The sequence below is a fragment of the Ambystoma mexicanum genome, chromosome 4q (assembly GCF_040938575.1).
Source record: "Ambystoma mexicanum isolate Mex_15411 chromosome 4q, UKY_AmexF1_1, whole genome shotgun sequence".
NCBI lineage: Eukaryota > Metazoa > Chordata > Amphibia > Caudata > Ambystomatidae > Ambystoma > Ambystoma mexicanum.
Window position 1 is genome coordinate 46,399,104 of NC_090928.1, and position 23,889 is coordinate 46,422,992.

General features: G+C 41.6%; 1 protein-coding gene across 2 annotated transcripts in view; it reads left to right on the plus strand.

Moving 5' to 3' along the window:
* Positions 1-23,889, plus strand: part of ABCB10 (ATP binding cassette subfamily B member 10) — a 550,176-nt gene that overhangs the window by 150,288 nt on the left and 375,999 nt on the right. For both annotated transcript variants that reach the window (XM_069607430.1, XM_069607431.1), the window contains exon 4: positions 17,973-18,107. In XM_069607430.1, coding sequence (XP_069463531.1) covers positions 17,973-18,107 — 135 coding nt within the window. The remainder of the gene's footprint in view (positions 1-17,972; positions 18,108-23,889) is intronic.

The following is a 23,889-nucleotide window of genomic DNA, read 5'->3' on the forward strand; positions in this document are numbered from 1 at the left end:
GCCCTGAACAAGAAGCACCATGCCAAGTAAAGGCGTAGTCTACCTAAGGAAGAATTGGAAGGAGTTTTCATTTAATGAATCATAAGTTGCTTGTGCCCTTGTCTGCTCAAAACTACTGCAACTCACTGCTCTGTGGCACATCCTTCAAAAACATAAGCAAACTTCAAACAATCCAAAACCATGCACTGCGTGCAGCACTTGACATTGGGAAGCGCCGTCACGTTAAGGAGGCGAGAAAATCCGCCCACTGGCTACCGGTAAAGGACAGAATCCACTTCAAGGGCCTCTATATTACGCACTGCTGTCTCTCCAACAATGCCCCTTTGCACCTTGCAGCAAAGCTCAAAAGACACTCACCGGCAAGGCCCCTGATATCGACCTACAAGCATTGTCTCGCCAAGTTCCACCGCAAGAAGGCAGCCGGGTACATCTTCCCAATTCGTGCCTCCACTCTCTGGAACAAGCACCGAGACGAACCTTTGTATGGCAGCTTCAGGAAAAAGCCTAAAGCACACCTATTTAACGGACACTCCGATTCTCTGTCGTTTCACTCCCCTGTTCCTATTCTTTGCCTGACTGTAGCTAGCACCCAGATGCCCATGGGCTGGGTGCGTTTCTACAAATGCCCAAATACATAAATAAATAACTGAGTATGCCTGTTATGTAAATAGGAGTAAAATATAACGTGTACATTTTAATACCTAGGTTTAAAAAGACTGTTTGTGTTATGATCGTTTGTGCCATTTATATTTTGTAGATTAATACAACTGCCATTAAATGAGAGCAAGTCACAAACTGTTTACATGACCATGTATACAAATTCACAGCAACATGACCTGTATATGCTGAGCAGCAGATTGCAAGATTAACAATCAGTTTAGTGAAAACATGCTGTGAGAAAGACTGCAAAGAACAAAGTAAAACAGCCACTTGTAAATGAAGTGGTCATCCCCATTTTTGTTGACATGTTCTAAAAAGCGTTGATCAGATTCACAAAAAATAGATGCCTAAATTTTGTCTCATCTTCAACATCCAAGTTTTTGTGAAATGAATGTAATACGTGGCTGCATGACATAACTTACAATGGCGACAATTTTAGGAGTACAAACGATTAGGCATGCTTGCTTTATAAAACAAAGGGTGATCACACAAAGATTTATGATGTAGGCTAGAGGTTTAATTATAAGGGTTGCAAGATGCTCAAATAAGGATGACTTCAACTTATTCAATTGCCACGAAGCAGAAGGCATGAATATAAACCCTATCGCTGAGTGGATAGGGTAGTGGATTGTCTACACTCAGCCCAATAAATGTCATTTCTTTCTGGCAGGGGAGAAACAGAATTTAGTGAGAATTATGACTAAATTTAGTGCCATGTTATGGGAATGGGTTGAATCTAAATTGGATTATGACAATTTAAAAAGGTGGTTAACTTAGCTTTTTCTGATAAGAATTCAAAGTTGGCTAGTCACCATTAGAAACCAGCTAATTTAAAGATCTTGTATCATACAAATCAAGCCTATGATCAATCCAAAGTTGCAGCTAAGAATGTATACAGACTGGTTGCAATGCGAAGGCTGACACAGTAGCCCTGTGAAACTACAAGACCACGTTGATCTTCCACGCTACCTTTCCCAGAGGGAAAGATGCATGGGGATCATGGACTATAATTAGCAATCTAAATGTTTAGCATGTGTGAAATCATATAACAAGTTCAGAAGTGTGGCCTTTACAGCATCATTGACCAAATAAATCACTTTTTCTAAAAACTGTTCTTGATTCAGTAAAAAGTACAAGTTATAAAATAAAACGATCACATATATACCTGTTGGATTTTGCCAGTGTCATAGGGACTAGACGTCATAATTAGCATCACAGTCTTCTCCTTTAAATAACATTTCAAAATTGGTAGGAACACAGTAGTAGTTGCAGTAGTTGAAAGATTGTGTAGTTTTCTTGCGGTTTTGGTCTTTGGTATAGAAACACGTACATTGAGCATTTAGTGGAGAAAACAAATGATAGAAAAGACAGTATAGCACAATCACATCTACAAAGCAATAGAACTTAAGAATACTTTCATAAAAAGGTCAAATGTGATACACATTAAAAAAAAGTCTAAACTGTGTATGTGATACCACTTCATGAACAGTTCCAAATTAAGAAGAGTATGGTGATAACGTACCAGTGGGCTGCTGTTTATGAACGCTAGTTGGTATGTTTATAAAGATGACAAAATCAGGGAAAACGAAGAAATTCATATTAAAAATATTTTTCAAAAATATACATTTTAATACCACAAATACAGGTTAATGTTTCAAATATAGCATGTGACGGCATACAGCTGCAGTCTACATGCTCACACACTTATAATTATAATAGGAACACTTGAAAGGCAAGTGAGGTCTCCGTTGATCCAGGAAAATTGGTTGATGTTGAAGCATGATACTTTTGGAAATTAATGCATCCATGAACATACTCTATTGATGGATGATTAAATACAAAATATTGCGCCTAGAAACACTTCTGTACAGGCTCGTTATAAATGTAATATCGTCTTAATCTCTGTGCATGTCTTAACAGCTCACTGGAGGGTTAGTAGAAATGTCTATAGTCTCTTCTTCTGTACACGGCTGTACTTCCATCTGCTGTGTCTACGTAATTAAAAATGTTGAAATTAATAAACTAAAATATCTAAGAAAATAACAGATTTCCATTTCTTGCTAACCTGAAGGATGACATTGCTGTTTTGGTTACCCAAAGTTAAGAATATAAGCATACATAAAAAAATTCAAGTGGCCATATATGACCAGCTTTATTATATACATTTTTAAAAGAAATGTAGCAGACCATCATTACTGTAGAAATCTGGCCAGCTTTTTTATGGATATTGGGAGTAATATATACAATAATTATTGGTAGTACATGCTTACCCATGTGTGTGATGATACACAACAGCATTGGGAATTAACTTTCAAGACAACCTGGAGAGACCCTTTTGAGTGAACTTGTAAGATTAATACATATCTGATGAGTGGATTTTATTTATTATTTTTTTCATTTATTAAGCGCACCAAACCCCTGGGAATCAGGGGGTAGTTACAACCAGGTACTCTTACATTGTGGGTCAGACGGTAGTAGAAGCAGAAAGGGGGGGGAGAGACAGTAGCACTATGTGAACAGCCACGTTTTCAGTGCTTTTCTGAAGGCCCAATATGATTGTTCTCAGATGTGGTGGGACAGTGTTCCATTGGTGAGCAGCCACATAGGGGAAGCTTGAACTTCCACCCCTGGCCAGTTTGAATTTGGGCAGGACAAGTCTATGGGCGTAAGATTTTCTGATGGGTCTGGAGGACTTGGCTTTTGCAAAGCTTTGGGTGAGGTACGGTGGTGCTGAGTTCAACATGCATCAGTGTCTGATGGAAAGAGTTTTGAAGATGATCCTTTCCTTAATTGGCAGCCAGCAGGCATTGCTTCTTGCTTCTGAGATGTGGTCTCCTCTGAGGATGTTGAGGGCAGCCAAGATTGTATTGTTCTGTATCACTTGTAGTTTGTGAATGTTCTGGGCGGAGGTTCCAGAAAAGAGGGCATTGCAGTAATCCAGTCTTGCTCTGACGATCTCTCTCGCAATGGTAAGGTAGTCAACTGAGGCCAGAAAAGGTCTGGCAGTCTCGGTGAGCTTTGTTGTGTTGGCAGCGGATGTGGCAATGGCTTTGACCTGCCATGTCCAGTAGACTGAGGATTCTAGGTAAACTCCTAGGGTCTTTAGGGAAGTGGAGACTAGAATCTGTAGGTTGTCAATATTGAAGCTGGCATATTGGGGGGGGGGCTCTCTAAGGACTGATGGTGGACTGACTTTCAAGATCTGTCTTCTCGTCATGAAGACAAAGGCTGTTAGTAGCCATCCATGCCTGGATGCCAGCGTAGATAGAATTTAGGGTGTGGGAGTCATCCCTGTGGTTACCCATTAGGGGAAGCAGAATTTGAGTATTATTGGCATAATTGGTGTAGGATATGCCGATGCAATCCATGAAGTCAAATGGGAGTTTGGTGAAAATGTTGTAAAGTGTCAGGGAGACACATGAACCTTGGGGCACTCCACAAGTGACAGGGGAGGTGGGGGTGCAGGTGGTGTCGGAGAAGACTTCCATAGTTCTGTCAAATACGAAGTAGGCTACCCATGACGTAGCATTTTCCGAACAATTGGCAGCTGTGGTGAGGTGGTGACAAAATGTTGTGGTCAACCAAATCAAAGCAGCAGAGAGGTCTAGGAGGATGAGGAGGAGCAGTGCAGGCTTGCCTTCGTGTCTGAGGGAGTTGTGAGAAACCTGAAGGTGTCTCACCTGCTAGTCTCTGGGGGATCTGTCATCCAGGTGGCCAGGACACGGCCATCGCTTTTGGATCAAGCTCCTGTGGGTGGACCAGTGCGGGAGGTTCACTTGGATGAGGGGTCCTCTGGGAGTGGAAGTGGGACACCGGAGGGTGAGACGCGGAATCCCTTTCCCAATAACACCTTTTCCCCATCCTACCAGGTAGGATACCTAGGGATTTGACCCCAACCTCCTTTTCCGACACTCTTTCTCATGGACAGTTCACAGTGAGCGACAAACACCAGAGCCGTATACCTGACATGTCCCAACACAAGTGTCGGGCAATTACTGATAATTACACACACCTTATTGCCATCACACTTCCCTTCATGGATAAAAGGCGGAGCACACAAGCACACTCTGAGCAAGCTAAAACACACAAGGAAGCAGCAGTTCCGAGATGGCAGTTTAATACGAGGAGAAAGACGGCAAGACTAGAAAGGATTGCAAGGCGGGAATTGCCCTTGGCCTTTTCATAGGAAGGAAGCCGCTACTTTCACAAGCCCTTGAGAATAAGAAAGTTAACACCGGCAATTAAAGCTGAAGAAAGGTGCATTGATTGCCAAGGTGGGGAGGAGCGATTGCCGCTGTGGTACTGTCCTCGTCTCCTACAACAGAGCCGCCCCAGTAAAGTCAGCACAGCTGGTCAGTCGGGAAGACTGATAGCAGACCAGTCTGTGTTATAACCAAGGTTGCAAGCGGCAACATTGTATGAAGAAATATGCAAAGAACAGAATGTCAGACGTACGTGATGAGCGACACAAATATAATTGAATATCCTTAGAGTGACTGAACATTTGAAACCAAGGAAGATGCCATATACAGAGTGGTCCGGCGCCACGTGGGTGCTCATTCGAAGGTCTTTGTTAGGTATCCAACTGAGTGTAAAATTGTGAAGACTGAAATCGAAGTAGTCCTGCAACGGGGCAAGCCAAACCCTGTGCACATTCAAAAGTCTTTGATAGCTTATACAATCTAATTGGTCCGGTCCGAGCCTGCTTGAGGGAGGCTAATTGTGAAAAGGGAACCTGAGCCTGGCTGAGGAGAATCCAGGTTGAAGTGACTTACCCTACTTGAATACTTGGAAAGGAACGTTTTCGTTTGTTTGATACATCAGCCCCTTTGAATCAAGAGACTTGGGCATAGAAGGCCCTGATGCTTGTAATAGAACTGTGTCCTCATGCCGAAGAAGCCCAAGAGTGTGCTATGCTCGAGTGAACTGCCTTGTCCCATGCTGAAAGTGTGGGGAAGGGGAGGCCAACAGACTGAACATCTTGACTTATCATTTTGTAAACACTTCTTTATTTTTCATGAACATTTCCTCACACTATTTGTAAACTAGCGGTAAGGATTGGCAATATTTCTTTTTTAGTATAGGCCCTTTTATTTTGACGAGACTCCACTAGGACTGTTATTATTTTTTGATGGTCGTAGCTTGCTCCCATCTTTAGATTTAGGTTTAGATAGTCGTTTATCACACCCTTGATAAAATTCAGTAAACACCCTTGAACTGTGATCACTTGTGTCTGTCTTACTTTGATACCATGCCTTCCTTACAGAGTGCAGTTGATTTTTTAGGTCTAACACGGCTGATTCTGTTCCATGGCCTGGTCTGAAACCAGACTGGCATAGACCCAGAACCTAATTGGATTCTAGATATTGCTGGATGTGAAGATAGGCAACCCTATCCAGGTACTTGAGCAGGAATGGGACTGTCATGATGGGGCGGTAGTTGTTGGGCATGGCAGGATCAAGCAATGTTTTTTTAGGCGAGGGAGGACCCAGGCTTCCTTTAAGAGAGATGGGAACTGTACTGGAGGTGAAGGACGTACTGATAAAACTAGTGATGAAAGGGATGAAGGCTTATCCACCTTCTTTGATGGTGGTCTGGCAGGTATCTCCATTACATCTTGAGGGTTTAAGACTTTTGAGGATGGTGCACACCTCGTTTTCAGAGACCTGGCGGAAGTGAAATGAGTCTGGGTGAGGGTAGTCGGTTTGTGGCAACGAAGTGGCTGGGTTGTGATAGAGGTTTGTTAAATCGCAATTTTGTCTACACACATGGAAGTGATTACCCCATACGTCCTCAAAGAAATCCTTGACTCGGCTGTGAACCTTGGAATCTGGGATGATACCATTGAGCAACCATACTTGTATCCAATACATGCCCTCTGGGAACAAGTACAGCGCTGTACTGGAAGTCCTAGCATGGCTGCAATTCAGACAACCAAAACCATACAGAAAGGCATTGTTTGCGGCACAAGAAGCTCCAAAATTAAATTTGAAAAGGAAATTTTAATTATCGAAGTATCAAACTGATGTATAAAACAATACACATGGTAGTTACAAATAATAATGTTTATACCCTTTTAAAGATAGAAAAATGCAATTGATTGTGGAAAATATATAAATATTGCAGATGTAAATAGGGAGGAAAAACAGCATAAAATATACTATACATAAACTTGATGGATAATAATGAGAAAGCTCAATTACCTGTGGTTTCAAAAATATACGTGTCTATTCTGCAACAAAGACAAATAGTCGCATGATGCTAATATCCGTAGCAGAATGCAGTGGTTTCTGACTAAAGATTTGAAGTAGATTCTATTTACTTGAATAGGTGAGTATGTATTTTAAATTTGCACGGGGAAGGACTGCCCTTAAGTTCTGTTGCTAGTTTTTTTAAGGGACATGATATACATTCAGGACATACCCTAATATGGCTGTGTGTAAACCTTGAGGTGGGTGCAGAATTGATGGCGTAAAATAATGTTCAAGAACATGGCCCCACCCACGACCATTGGGAGTATAGGGACAAAGTGAGAACTGAATTTGATAAGAGTGGCTATGGGGGGGGGGCAGGATGAAATGAGCAGAAAAGGTCCACGCCTGCGTGGGCGATGACCTACAGCTCCTGATTCAGTGGACATTGTCTTAAAAAGGGGAGTATGTAGACACCAGGTCGGGGTGACCATGTTGCCAAGGGACAGTACATTCAAGACCCATTTGAGTTGTACATTGTGTTCTGGTCCTGGGAGGTTCAGGACAGGGCCCCACCCACCTGAGCCCCCTATACCCCTGATGGAACTCTGTCAAAGCAGTCAAAATGACGTGTTGATTGGGCACATGAAACTTATATTTTTAGACTCTGACGTATTGATGGGCTATGGTCTTGGTGGCTTTGACATGATCTATTAGTAATGTTTCATATAACTAGATCATTACTTTCATTTGAAATGCCATAAAAAGTGACAATACTTTGTTCACATTTACTTTTTCTACTAAACTTTTAAGTATTAATTAATGTAACACCAGAAAATGTGCAGTACGCGAGGCAAGGATAAGAATAAGAAATCCTTCTCATTGGGACGCCTCCCCCCCACTCCTTGCCTCCTACTGTGGTCGCTTTTCCTGGGCCCCCTCCCCTCACCCTCATGTGAGGCTAAAAACCTATGTGTCAACTTTGACTCCTCTCTCTCCTTCTCACCTCCTGTCGCTGACCTTGTCAAGAAGTCTCATTTTCAGCTTCACCTCCTCATAGGCATTCTCCCTTTCCTCACCTTCCCCCAGAAACTCAACGTCTACAGAGCTACTGTTATCTCCAGACTGGACTACTGCAACAGCCTCTTCCTTAATCTGCCTTCTTCCCTCAGCTCTCCAACTAATCCAGAATAGAACTGCAAGACTTATCCATGGCCTCAAGCCCGGAGACTGCATCTCTCCAGCCCTAAAATCTCTCCACTGCCTCCCTGTGGTTGCAAGGATCACATTCAAGACCCTCTGCATCATCCACAAGGCCTTCTGGGAACTTGGACTTCACTACATCCAACTCTCTCTCCCTAAATACCTCCTTGCTAGAGTCCTTCTGTCCTCTAGCTCCAACTCTCTGCAGATCAGATGTTTCTCCAAGCAGACAGTGGGGAGGGGGGGGGCAGATCTTTCTTTCAGCAGGAGCCTCCCACTGGAATGGCCTCCCTGCCACTCTCACTTGAGCCTTAAGTTCCGGATGCTTCTTAAAACCTTCCTTTTCCCCTCCTCCTTTCCTCTCCCCACCACTGCTAGTCTCCACCTGCCACAGCATCTGGATGCCTGTACCCTTTATGAGCCTTACTGGGGCCAGGCCCCCCCTCAACTAGTCTTCTTCCTTACCCCTTTTTCCAGCACTTGCCCTCGGGCACCCTTACACAACTAGCCTACCAAGTCTGGTCCACCACCTTTCCTTGCACTAGTTGACTCCATCCCTGGTTTCCCCCAAGCACTTGCTCTCCTGGGCTCTCGCCACTTGCTCAGCCCCTGTGCCCCCTCCCGCCTGCACTTATCCCTCTTCACCTCTCCCTATTCCATCCTTTTGCCCTAATCTGCCCCTTCCCCCTGCACTTCTTACTGCACTTGCACGAAGAATTACAAGGCCTACTGGACTGTTTTTGTTATTTTCGCCTCTGTCCTGCACTCCCCCCTTTTTGTCTTGTGACGGCTTGAAACACATTTTGCCGTGTAGGCGCCATACAAATTTTCCATAAATCAATCAAATAAAAAATAAGCAGTGTGATCTCTTATAGAATTCATGTAGTGATGTGTATTGTCACGTAGGTTTAGGCTTTACAGCATGATGTGAAACCTATCAAAACAACATATGTTTATGTGGGTTTACAGTAAAACAATTTAGAAAAAAAAACATGACTATCAAATAATATTAAATTGTTGTTTCTCATTCGAAGTATGACTATTTTAATACATTGTTAAAGTTTGTCAGAACCCTTAGCTTAAAGAAATTTTAGAACAATGATAATAACTGCAAGTTATATTGATTAGGACTTGGGATAGTCTGCACGAATGAAGTATATTCCCTAGAATGATTTGGAAATTCGTCCCAGATGGCTTTTATGACACAAGCAGGCTTGACTAGATAAACTCAGAACCCAATGAATTCAACACCTGTACAATGTACAGGCCACACACCTGAACCATCTGTGTAAAAAAAAAAAAAAACATTGAGAAAAAGTTGTCTTCTAATTAAAATAAATTATTTGTATATTTTTCGCAAAACTTAAAAGTAGGTATAGATAGGAAAAGCAAAACATATATTTGGCGATAAGGCGTTAAACGTCAAATAGTTACAAAATGAGACATGCAAAATGATATTTCCAGGGACTGAAATATTTTAAAGGAAGTATTTTTGTGGTAGGTTATTCTTGTGACAAAGAAAGTTGAAGACTAGCAAAAAAAACAAGATTGAATCGTTGAGCATAACATAAGTAGAATACATTTGTCAATTGAAATATAGTGAAGTCATGAGATCACATTACCAATGTAAAATAATTTATAAGGCAATGGTGCAAAGTTTGTTTCACAAGTTTGTGGACACAATACTTACTCATTGCTGGTAATACAAGGACAAACTATTCCACTAAGTTTGTGCATAAGCACCATCCTAATCCTGAACATGGAACATCTAAGGTAGGCTAGCCGGTAAGTCTCGTTGCTGGGTCACGCATAGTGGGGGAGGCTCATTTTTGGATATGTAGGCCAAGCTGCTGGAGTTTTCACTACAGCATGTGTTTTCGATCAAAATTTAAATAAATGTACATCTAAGGCAAGTGCAGCAACTGCAAAGTCTTCCATTCTTGTGAATCATTGACACCACTTTTAGTTGTTTGAACATTTTGTTGCAGGCTTTCCCTCGCAAGCATTTCCTCATCCATGTATTCCAGTTCATACATGAACTCCTACTGGCCATGATGTTTTAGAATTGTAATTGGTGAATAAAAACTTTGGTTAACATTTTTTTGCATTTATAATAAAGTATTTAAACATATATAATGCCTTAGCTCTAGCACAAGGTATAGTTAAGGTTAACATGAAGTTCCTATCGAGTGTCAGAAAATGACTTTTCTTAACTTCTGAAGGCTTGCATGAAAAAATCTGAAAGTATTCCAGAGTAATATTCTGAGGCAGCCGCCTGTCATTGTAATATTACAGACTTATACATGAATGGCTTCATAGTTTAAAAAATGTTTACTTTGATTGTGTTTAACATGGGGGTGTTCGCATAGCAAACAAAAAAGAATGTGGCCAAAATATCTCGAAATTGGCAGCTTCAATTTCCTAAATGGTTTGCAAGCGCCTAGATTGTAGCTTGAATTGGTGCACTGAAAAATTATCTGAAAATTGATTTGGCCAATTTTGAGATAATAAGGATTGAAAATGTATCTATATTTGACGCATGTGCACCAGATTTTCGAGCAAAAAAATACAAAATAAGTTAAAATAATACATGCCAACCATACACTTAGCAATCACACAACCCCTAGGCACAGCAGCCATGACCACACAATGCATACGCACTCACCCCTGCGTTTTTACACGTTCCAACAGAGTAAAGCAAGGAAATACATGATCGAGCACCAACCACGCCACTTATACGCACAGCAGCTGCAACCACACCCAGCATACACACTTGCCCCACTGCATACACATTCCAACATACTCAAGCAAGAGAATACCAAATTCGTACACACTGCGTATTCATCCCAACATACAGTCAAGTCTTATGACCACACACAACATGCCTACTCGGCCCACCGCATACACATAACACACCTACACTAAAGCAAGGAAATACACAATTTATTTACAAAAAACAACCATGTTATATACACTAACAGAAGTAAAGCAGCCCATTATTGCAAATATTACAAAGCCATTCACTAAAATTAAATGATTCTCCTTATTACTTAAAGGGGTAGTCCAACTAAAAATGTTATTTAAAAAATAGATAGGCAACATTAAAAAAAAATACTAGCACTTTTTTTTTAAACTTCCTATGTAAAATTTTGAGCTATTCAAGCTCAAAATTCGCAAAAGCAAGCTCATGGGCGCATCCATTTTGTTAAATGGATGCCCGCCTGTGCTGGCTTTTACTTTTGCGGCACTAATGAAGGAAAAGCCACTCAGCTGTAGTAAACAAAAGCTCCCGCTGGGTGGCTTTTCCTTCATTGGTGCTGTACGCGGAGGACGGGGACTGGAGACCAGAGCAGGAAAGCTGCAGCTGAATCTCGGTAAGTGCTATTTTATTTTTTTTAAAAAATAAGCACTAGCTGCTGTTTTGTCTCTAAGTTTTCCGGGCTGGAGGAGCCCGGAAAACTTAGAAATAAAACCGCAGCTTTAAAAACGCTTTTGAAGCGACCGCAAACATAAATACAACGTTATTGTGTTTGAAAACGCTGCGGTTTTTCTTTCCAAGTTTCTCAGGCTCCTCCGAAAAACTACAGCGTTTTCAAACACAATAACGTTGTATTTATGTTTGCGGTCGCTTAAAAAGCGACCGCAAACATAAATACAACGTTTTTAAAGCTGCAGTTTTATTTCTAAGTTTTCCGGGCTCCTCCAGCCCGGAAAACTTAGAAAAAAAACTGCAGCTAGTGCTTATTTAAGAAAAATAAATAAATGGCACCTACTGAGATTCAGCTGCAGCTTTCGTGCTCTGGTCTCCGGCCCCCGTCCTCCGCATACAGCACCAATGAAGGAAAAGCCACCCAGCGGTAGCTTTTGTTTACTACAGCTGGCTGGCTTTTCCTTCATTAGTGCCGCAAAAGCAAAAGCCAGCACAGGCGGGCATCCATTTCACAAAATGGATGCGCCGATTTGCTTGCTTTTGCAAATTTTGAGCTTGAATAGCTCAAAATTTTACATAGGAAGTTAAAAAAAAAAAGTGCTAGTATTTTTTTTTAATGTTGCCTATCTATTTTTTAAATAACATTTTTAGCTGGACTACCCCTTTAAATGTACTCCATCAACTCTAAAACGACTTTCAGTTTGACTTGTTAAATTGTAGTGAAAAATATAATGTAGGCCATGTTGAACTGCAAATTTATACATACAACTATTTACATTAATGTGGGCACAATTTATTTTTTGATGTTTCACACTTCCACGCATCCAAGTACGACATGCTGGCAAGCATGAAAATACAGTTGTGTTTCCTGGAAACAATCCTGATAGCCGGACCAAGTCATTTTTGATTTCAAAACATAATTCAGTTCCTCTTCCGCATACCAAATTGGAATTAAGCATAGTTAGCAATACAAAATGTTCTTTCTGCAATGCAACACAAGATAACCAACAGGTTGATTCTTTAGAAGAACCTATTGCTCAATTAGGTATTCCATGAGTTTTTTTGCTAACATTGACCATGAACTTTTACATGAAATATGTCTTTGTGAATGCATACACTTTAAACCAACCCAAAGGTTTTGAAACTTGCAGCTCGTGTCAGTGTCTACTTGTGATACCATGCCCCCCCCTCAGCTATGGTGTCAGATAAAGATTGTAAATCAAGATTGTCATGGAATTTAAAAGATGCTACATCATTTATGTAAAAGAACAAGAGCAAATTAAAAAAGTGATAAGTATATAAATTAAATGAATCTCAAAATCTGGTAATAAAATGAATTCATACTTTAACATGGTTCCGCAATGTCTGGTGATTTTTGTAATGATACCCAGAAAAATGTGAACAATCAAAGTATTCATATTATAATGTGTATATTAAAAGAATCTTTAATTGGGATTTTGCAAAAAAATAATTATAAAACAAATAGAATATAATTAAGGGATGGCTCTCGGGGGCAATGTGGAGGCGGTCAGACAATTAAAATAAAACATTTCAATGAAATAATTAGCTAATTACCATACATGAAAAATTGCTGTATCATTTAAAATATGCCTACACAATTTTATTTTAAAAAATCAGCAAGCACATTCCTAGAGTTATGTAATTAAAGAATATAACAAATTAAATTTATTAATATAACACATTAGTATACCTTTACAGAAATTCGAGATATTATGTAAAGGTATACTAATGTGTTATATTAATAAAGATATTTTTTATATTTATAAAATATCTTTATTAATATAACACATTAGTATACCTTTACATAATATCCCGAATTTCTGGTGATTTTTCGAAATGATGCCCAGACAAACTTTGAACAAGTAAATTAAATCATGTTATAAATTGTATGCAAATAAAGCCTTTCATTTGTATGTTTCAAAAAGCTGTTATACATCATGTCATTATAATTGAAACTTTAAAAAATGTTAAATTCGTTTTTTAATTGGACTATTTTTAAAAGGTTCTTAACATTTATACTCGAAATAAGTGGTGTTTTTTTATATTTTAATCCAACTCTTGATAATGGATTATAGGTATAGATATTATAATGTAAGTTTTTAATTATCTTTTTTATTTGAAAAAGATGTTGCACTTTCTTCGAATTTGTTTTAACCATGTACATTTATTTTTGTTTTAATAGTTTTACATGTTTTAGAATAACATTTTATGATGCGCATGATTTTACTATTTTTTAAATAGTGTTACATTTTTGGCTGAGTTAAGATTAACATTTAATTTTAATATTGCTATTTGTATAAATGTTTAGATAACAATTATCTAACTTTTTGTTGGTTTAACCTTAATTCTTTTGTAAAAGACATTTTTAGAAATTCCTTGCAAATTTCCATAATTGCACAATTGACAGATGCGTGTGCTAAAGCAGATATACAAAATATTCATATATTAGTACCTGGTTTCATGTGCAAATTATGACTTTGCATCTTTTTGCCTATTGCTGTTTTTTGCATGGTGAACAAGCCTTAAAGGCCAGAAATAAATTTGACGGACACGAAGGCAGGAGAAACTATAATGTTGTCATGGACAAAGGGTTTGATATTTATTGAGTGCTGAGGCGTCTTGAATTTCTACGGAGACACGTCAATACATTGCGTCCGTAGGACATTTCTCTAAATCGTGCCCAGACATGGTTAGAAGGGGGCGTAGTATAGCAGTCAGACATGCTGGTGTCACATAGAGGGGCGCGTGTTATGATTTATTGCTGCTGGGACATTTGAACTTGGAGCAATCCCTTCGACTGATTACATGTCACAAGATGGTGTAGATCTAAATGTCTCAGAATCTACGGTAAGATGCATTGAAAGAAAAATATAAAAGATTGATATATGGTCAAAAATAGATGGCATGTCTACTGGCCAATTAAAACTCCTGAGAACCTCAAAATGTTTCCCGATTTGTTCTTTTTGGAACCTCAATCGGAAGTCGAAAGGTCACTTCATTGTCTGGTTGCAGCAATGGCTCTTTAATTTTATCTGGAATGGAAAAAGGAATTTGGGTCCAATGGCCGTATTTTTGTCACTTATGGTGGCACTTCTTTGTTCTGTCGTCCATAGCCAGATGGGTAGTGTCATGTATTTTGGATACATTCAAAGTTAGTAAATAAGTGTGTTTTCCCTCCTCTTGGTTGGTACTTTAGGGTATGGATTTCACCTGGGCTCTATGGGATGGGATGGTTTGTGATTAATTTGCAGAGAGTCACGTGCGCTGAAAGGGGAAAGCTTATTTCAAGCTTGGCCACCATTTAGAATTTTGGAACTGGACAATTTGTTGTGGAGGACTCCTTCAGGAAGCTCTGCTGCTATTACCGACTTTACTCTTGGTCTTTCTGCTTGCTGTAAGAAACCAAAGGGTGTCTCACCTACTAGTCCCTGAGGGTTCTCTTTCAAATGGCCAATTTATGGCCTTCACCTTTGGATCCAGACCCTGGGGGTGGACCAGGGCAGGAGGATCACCTGGGTGAGGCGACCGATGCTGGGACTTGGCATTCCCCCCTTTCCCGTACAGATGACCCATCCAATTTTAAAGGATTCTCCAATGTCCCAACTCCCTCCACCCCCTCGCCCCCCTTTCTACGCAAAAAGTGGGCCAAGGAAGAGTGTGACTGAGAGTAAAGAGGCTAACCTTTACATATCTCATTCGACATGTCCCGCTAATTGGGTCAGGCAAAGTCAGGCACTTGACTTTAAGTGCATTCGTCCGATACCAGTTAGCTCTCCTCACATGGATAAAAAGCGGAACATAGAGATACACTCTGAGCAAGGTGGAACACGAGCAAGAGCAGAACTTCCGGGGCGAAGGCAAACCTACTGGAGCACAGTGACGGATCAAGGGGCGAGAGCAAAGGGTAGAGAACCCCAGAAGTTCCCTGCAGGAGGTTGTTGCTTCCAAAAGGCAGTGAAAGACGTGTGGAAAAGGCCACATCCCAGACAAGAAGACTGCATTGTGTTTCAGGGATGCAAGCGGCCCTGCCGGGTGAACCGCAGAGTTGGGGAGGCGAGACCAAACCTCTGGCACTAAACTTGACTCATGAATTAAAAACTTCAAAGACAAGAAAGAAATGCACACAGCCTTTGAGTTGGCAAGCGACATGAAAAACCGGTGTGTGTTGAAGAAAGATTGAAATTGCAATAGTATATCGCACAATTGAATGCTGCACATGTGTGGATGAGGCACAAAGGAAGGCAGACCTGTGATGAACTTTGAATTACTTATAGCTGTGAAACCAGCGATGCTGAGTAGCCGAGTGGTCCGGCGAAAGGAACTAGCCCTCTTGAAAGTCTGTGAAAGGTGAAATGTTTTTGACTTGAAGTGATAAAGGGAATGAACTATACAAATGTAAGTGAGCACAATTAACCGTGGATAAAGGGAAGGGAGTAAAAAGGTGAACATTGAACTTTTGTGCTTATGACATCGAACTACCCAGACCAAGAGACACTGGGGCAAATAACACAAGAGTGTGACCTAAAGGGAAAGTCGAAATGGTCCTGCTGTGGTCTATAGTAAAAGCCATGCACATTCGAAAGTCTTCGACATCAGTAAAAGGTCAGAGCCTGACTGAGGGAGACCGGAAGTGTGATACGTTAGGCGAAGGGAACCCCTAAAGGATGTGAATTAAGCTAGGGTAAGGGAATCCCTGCAAGTATTGTGTTTGAAAGGTCCGAGCCTGACTGAGGGAGACCTATGTGAACTTTTTGCTTTGAAAAGGTCCGAGCCAGACGGTGGGAGACCGGCGTGGACCTTTTTGTTGAACTGTGTTTTGAAAGCTGGAAAGAGAGACTTTAACGTGGAAGTCCAGGCGGGCCTCGATCCATGTTTTGAACTGCCTTTATGATATGATATATGATATGATAGTTAATTTATATAGCGCCTAAATGCGATTTGTTTTGAAAATCTGAGCCAGAGTGTGTCATCCAGTCTACGGGGACCGCTTTACTCCGTGCTGTCTATCTTGGGGAGGAGAGCTGACTCCGCCACATTTATTCTTTGTTCTAACACTGATTTTCCTTTGCATACATATTCTCCTTTACACACTTTTTGTACAAGAGATAGGGCAGGCATTAGGTTTTGTTAGTGTAGGCCATTTTGATTTGACAGACTCAATTAGCACTGTTCTATTTATTATTTGATGGTAGAGACTATTCCCATCTTAGCTATAGGGAAAAGTAGGAGTTTTTCTAAACCCCGAAAATTGAATAAAGGTTTTACAAATGTTACCTTTTGTGTCAGTGTCATACTTGTGATACCATGCCTCCCAACATTGCCTATCGTATACCGGTCAAAAACCACCATTTCAAGCCTGTCAAGCTGTCTGGTACTTACATAGCTTCAACGTCTAGTGGGCAGTAGCAACTTTATTTCCCTTTTCTCATGTCAATTTTGCTTTATTTACACTTTAGTGTGTACCCGTACGGCCTCCCCACTCGGTATCGGCCGAAAAGGGCAATACAAAATAAAAAAAGTGACCAAAATTCTGAATCCCATTATAACGAACAAGGGGAGTGGGGTTGTCCCCTGCTCCCCTTGTTCAGTATAATGGGTTTGCGAGGATGTCACCTGCTTCCAATATATGGATTTACATGTATAGCGAGGTACAATAAAGTTGAAAAGAAAAATAGGACCCTGCAGCACCAGGTCCGACCCACCTTAGTGAAAGGGTACTGACGTTGCAGGGATAGAGGGGAGTCGCCAGCACACAATGAAGTGTCGCCCAGAGCTAAGTAGGGATATAAAAGGGTAGCAGGAAAAAGTGATCTATGTGATCACTGTGCTGCGTGATTTTCAAAGTCGACATTTTCATAGTCGCAAATTCGGGGGGCACGCATTTTGTCACCTCCCCGCTTTCCTTGTGTACGACACATAATGGAACAAATGTCCCTCTGAATTGTTGATGAAGAATAAAATATATTCCCCTGATTGCTTGTGGCTTTGCAGTGTTTCAAGATTATTTCTTTAAAGAGGAAAGTTTGATTTCCTGTGCTGAGGGTTTGCATATTGCCAGGGAGTTGCAGTGGCTATCTAAGGGGGGGGATCAACCTGATGTGGAGGGGAATTTTGATGGGTGCCTGCCCCACCCTTTTCACATGGTGGCCCTGGGTGTCTGTAGGTGGAGGGTGAGTGCACATGCTGCTGTGATGGCCCCCTGCCTTATTAAGGGGAGCTAGTTGGGTTAGCCTGGGGATCCACTATATATCTACTCTGGGTCCAACAAATATTCCCATGTTGACTTTGTTCATCGCAATATCTCTGGGTGGCAATACTATACACTTATTGTGAAAAACAGCAAGTGCTTTCACTGGGACATACATGTTGTTGTACTTGTGCTTGAATTGCCATATTTGAAAATGTACATTTGCTTCAGTTCGACCATGTCACATAGTGGCTTATAAAACCTTTTAATTTTTTTGCAGTTTTTTGTTTCACCAAAACTTGCAGCGTTTGTTTTGAGTGTTGTGCCACCTCTTGCCATTATTGCTGTGGTTTATGGAAGATATCTGCGGAAGCTCACCAAACTCACCCAGAATTCTTTGGCAGAAGCCTCACAGGTAACCATCCACATCCTTGTTTGCTTTTATTAGCTGTCCTAGCATAACTACACACATTTTGCTGTATTTAGTAAGAATGATGAGTGGTCATGGAGAGATGTAGAGTCTTTTCCCTGGAAAATGTGTATTGTCCTTGCAATTCTAACTCACAAATTAAGTTTTGTGTTTACACCAGAAAACTATAGAAAAGTTCAATTGTTTATTTTAATTTAAAAAATTGACGCATAAAACGAGATTGATTTAAAATAAAAGAATGGTATCACTACATAATATTCCATTCAAAAATATTGGCGATATTTTTGTATGGCGATATTTTTGCAGGGATATTAACACATGGAACCAAAAGAATGCCTCAACACAATACAATAAGTACAGAGTATGGGTGAAAATCCTGCATTAGCCGTATAGGCTAATATTGAAAATTCTCAGGCATTCTGCTGCAATGTACAATTAAACCAAAATACAAATGGATTAGCAGCCTTCAGGTATACGAAATCATATGCTAATTAATTATTTTTTGCCTTTAATCTTTCTTTCATAGAAAGTGTTTGCAGCAGAAAGTATATCAAGTGATAATAGTAGGTTCAGTTAAGTAGCAGGATCAGATTGTTAGAGTCCACTACTTAAATTTGTCTTCTATCTTCAAACTCATCCTCTCTCACCCCCTCTTCAACGCCTACAATTCCTTCTGTCTCCCCACACTCACCAATGTCTTCATTCCCCCTTCTCATCAATTCTGATGCCTCCTCTGTTCTTGCTAAAGCCAACCCGACCTCTACATCTTCTGATCCTCTTCCCCCTCGGATTCCTTCGGCAGGGATGTCATTTGGGGGATGCCAGTGGTCGCAAATGCGAACCCCAGGGGCCCTAGTTGCAACCCCTGGGACTCCCTTACAACACCAACTTAAAACATCTTTAAAAAAGAAAACGGGTGCTCCTGGTGTAGCGGGCCCTCCCATGGCTCGGGGGGGGGGGGGGGGGCGCCACTCCAGGTCTGGGGAGTCCTCGGCCCAGTCCTCACCCATCAGGTTGAAGGCAGGGCCGGGGATGCACTCTGTAGGGGTTGGAGTGGACCGTGACATGTGGCACATGTCACATGCCACGTTAGCACCAACTCCTTCTCCCTTGACTTCCTTGCAGCTCACATACAGGAATCAGGAAGCTCTTGCAGCTTCCAGGTCCCTGTTTGTGAGCAGCACATAGGAGCTGTTGGGGCCTGGAAGGACACACTGAAGTTGCAAGAAAAAGCAAAGAAGGCTTTTTAAAAAAATATGATTTGTGTTTTGCATGTGTGAAGTGCGTGTCAGATATATTGTATGTGAATGATGGATGGATGAATGAGAATTGATGTGTGTTTTTGAATATTCTGTGTGGGTGGGTGTGTGCCTGTGTAGTGAATGCAGTGGGTGGATGGAAGAGAGGTTGTGACTGACTGGTGGGTGAATAATAAGTGATGTAATGTGTGTTTTTGAAAGTTCAGGGCAGGTGGGTATGTGCCTATGTAGAGCATGCAGTGAGTGGATGTAATGGAGGGTGTGAGTGACTGGTGGGTGAATTAGAAGTGATTTGTGTTTTTGAATGTTCTGAGTGGGTGGGTGGGTGCCTGTGTAGAGAATGCAATGAGTGGATGGGTGTGTGCCTGTGCAGAGAATGCAATGAGTGGATGTAAGAGAATGTGTGTGTGGGTGAATGAGTATGAATGTGATGGTGTTTTTTAATGTTCTGGGTGGGTGTGTGTAGCGCATGTGTAGAAAATGCAATGGGTGGCGGTAAGAAAAGGTGCATGATTGAGTGACTCGTGGTGAATGAGTATGAATGTGATGGCGTGTTTTTGAATGTTCTGGGTGGGGTTCAGTGTGTGCCTGTGTGGTGAGTCCAGTGTGAGCGAGTGCAAGAGAAGATGTATGGGTGAGTGACCGGTGGGTGGAAGGAGATGCATGTGTGTGTAAGGCCCTGGTAGACGGGATCACTGGGGCATTTTTGCTACATCCTTTATTGACTTTGCATGTTTTACTGGTATTTTTGGGCAAAGGCAAGTTCATGTGTGCCATTCCCTGACTAGACTAGCATTTCGGTGCCGTCAATCTAGCCATTGCTTACTGTGGCATGACATTTATTACTCTGCATCTTTAAGAAAGCAAGAATGATAAGTAGTGTTACCTCTCTATACTGATGTTTTGGCATAGCGGCCTGTATATTCTTCACTGTAGCATGACATTTTATTGACTGAGCATCTATGATGAATTAAGCAAGGCAAGTGTTCTTATGGGTCTAGATTGGCTTACATTGGAACCAGTTTGGACAGGTTTTCCTATTGCGTCATGTCACTTTTAATGGCCAAACCAACGGGAACATAGGGGTACTGGCAAATATTGGCAGAGCCAGTTTTGTGCCCAGTGCAGTAATGAAAAACGCCTTAAAGCGAACATAAGTATGGTCTTGTATGTGAATACTAACATATGTTGGTGGAGCCAGCATGGAAATGTATGGGCACAGCCAGCATACAAATATTTTTATACTGACATATATTGCATGGACTGGCATGATAATGCATTGGGAAATGCCCTTTGCACTGTTGGTGACTTGCTTTTTTCATGATTTTCCCTACACCCTACAAAACCGATTGTTGGCCTTTTACCCACATTGTTGGACCTTTACCCACATTTTCCCAGAAAGTGTGCTTTGCAATGCACCATTTTAACCCATTATTAAAAACATTCCCTCTGGGGAGGGAGGAGAATCCCACCGGCTCCCCCCAACCCATTTTCGTTAGTTAGGGTTCCCTCGCTAAGATCACTCGCAATCACATACTTGTGGCAAATATTTACACCCCTTCTCTCTATTACATTAAAGATTTAAGCTTTGATTGAAAAGCATATTTACATCTTTCAATTGCAGTAGAGCATGCCCCTATAGCAGCATAATCATCATGGACATTCCGCACACGTGGTGGTCCGTACGGGCTGGGTTGTGGCATGTACTGTGCTTTGTTAAAGAGCCTGGGGTGGGGGGGGGAGGTGCCCACACAGCATGTCTCGCATGGGAGCTGCCAAATTGTGTGCTGTGCCGTTGGGGTCTGACAAAGAGGTAGTGTGCAGTGCGCGCCTTGAAGTCTGCCAGTGAGTCCCCGGGTGAGAAGCAACTCATGGGTGTTTTCAATTTTAAATAACTGTGTGGTGCTATGAATTTGTGTGCAGCAATGATATTACATTAAATGGTGTTTTTAAATTTTTTTCAAAGTCCTCTAGAACCCAGTATTATGCTTGGATAATAAAAACTATGGGGCGCTCCTGAGTATATTGAAAAACATTCCCAGGTATTATACTCCAGCAAAGATAACATTATCAGGTGCACCCCCCTCTGTGCATGCAGACCAGTCTTACAGGTTTCTTCTATCGTAGTGGTAGCTGAATCATGTATACATTTATAACCAGGGAATTTTGTTGATACTAAATCCTGGTCAATTATTTAATTGTCAGGCCTTGCTCGAGCCACATTTTTCTCCTGGTTGAACAGCTGTGCACACCTCCCAGGGCAGTGCTTTATTGGCTTGTTTAACAAAGCAACGCCACAGATAACACGTACTTCTGTGTACATGTGTCTATAGATGTTTCATACACCTGCTGTAGCCTGCATTACAGATTTTGGTCACCCAGTTAGAAATACTGCATTATGTATTTCTTACATATGAACCCCAGGTCGAATCTGGAAAATTGCATTCCCAAATGTGTAATCATGGACAAATCATGCCTCCCTCTGTGCCTCGGTTCTTATATCTGGCTGAAATGAGAGCACCTGGAAACACGGGTGCTAGATGCATCTAAAAAATCTGTAGGTAGTACGCCATCACGTCCTGTGACGACATTTCGGCGTTCAAATTACATCACTTCCTGTTATGTCATCAGGGGTCAAGGGTTGTGTGATGTCATGTCCGCTACCCCAGGCATTTTAGTGAAATGACATCCTTGTCTCATGGATCCCTCTAATGCTTCCCTTTCTATTATTATTATTATTTATTATTCGTAGACTGCCACCCTCCCATGGGTCTCGGAGCACTAAAAAAAAAAGGAAGAGCAGATAGAGCAATAGGTGTCTGTCACAGAACATAAGAAGGATCAACAACCAAGATCAGACCAGGAAACAAAGAGGAATCTAACCAGGAGCAAATACATAAGTCTTAAGAGCTTTTTTGAAACATAGGGTAGAAGGAAGACCGCAAAGGGAGGATAGGCGACTGTTCCAGAGCGTTGGGGCGGCAAAGTCAAACATGGAATTGCCTGTAACCTGAGTCTGAAAAAAGTCTTTGAAGCAAAGACATCTCCTGGGAATAGAATGTTTGATGCGGCTTGCAAAGTTAAAATCTTGCCTGGACTGGAAGCCAGTGTGGAGACTGTCTGGCAGAAGTAACATGACCCCGACTGGCAATATTAAAGACAATATGGACCGCACTGTTCTGGATAACTTGCAATTTAAGAAAAAGTTAGCTTGAGAAGTACCTATAAGAAGGCTGTTGCAGTAATCCAGCTTTGAGCCCATGATTGCCCTACCTAAAAGACAGCAGTTGGTGTTCGAGGTGGGCTCTGATGTGTCTGAGTAATTTAAGACCATACGCATAAGAGGATCTAAACTGGTTAATATGAGGCACCATAGAGAGTTCAGAGTCCAAGATAAATCCTAGTGTCTTGACTTTGTCAGCGACTTGGTACAACCACTGATGGAAAAGGAGCAATAGTGGGCTTCTAACTTTTTGATGTGTTGTACCAAGGATGAACAGCTCAGTCTTTGCATCGTTCAGTGCAAGAGAGTTAGCCATCCAGGCCTGCATGCCGGAATAAACTTGATCAATAGCCACAGAGTCTTTGTCAAAATCACCATGTCCCCTTTCCTCCATACTGTATGCGGCGTCCCTTCCAAGGGACAGGAGACAGAACCTTTTTCACTCGAAAAACCTTCTTCCCCTTTAAATTTGGAGGCGTGCGGGGGTGCAGCCCTGGGAGCATGCGCTGCCCTGACTCCACCTTCCGGCGCCGCACCTCATTCCCCTTTTCCGCGTCGACGGGAACAGGCCAAATTCACCACCGTTCCTGGGTTTGGCTTCGGCCATTTAATTCCACACGCAGATACTTCTTCTTTGTCTTTTTTGTCTTTTTTATCATTCAGGTACTCAGTCTTCAGGTGTCGCGCTCCTCCCCGGCGCATGTGGTCAAGAAAATCAAACAGTGGTCTGGTGTAGATGTTAGAGAGGGTGGGAGCTAAACAAGATTCCTGAGAGACGCCACACTCGAAAAGTAGGTGATGCAGAAGCATCATAAGCAAATACTTTGGCTTGTCTATTAGAAAGAAACGAGTTGAACCAGGCAGAGGCAGATGGAGATAAGTTAGCAACAGCAGCAAGGCTATCAACCAGGATGGCAATGATCGACCAGGTTGAAAGCGGCCGATAAGTCCAGTAGCATAAGAAGTGCAGCATGGCCATGTTGGAGGGGTTAGCTTTTAGATCAATCAAGGCAGTTTTCAGTGCAATGGTGCGATCGGAAAATCAATTGCCTAGTGCTTAGGATACTAGGAGTTTCCAAAGAGTGCTGAACCTATAGGTAGGTCACCCTATCAAGAATTTTGAGCAAAAAAGGGGAGACAGGTAGTGGGCCTGTAATTGGAAGGAATTAGTGGGTCAAGTGGTTCTTTTTTCAAGAGCGGAGTAATCCAGGTTGTTTAAGATCACTGGGTACAGAGGCTGCATCAAAGCAGGCCTTAATCCTGTTAATGAGAGGTATTAATGACT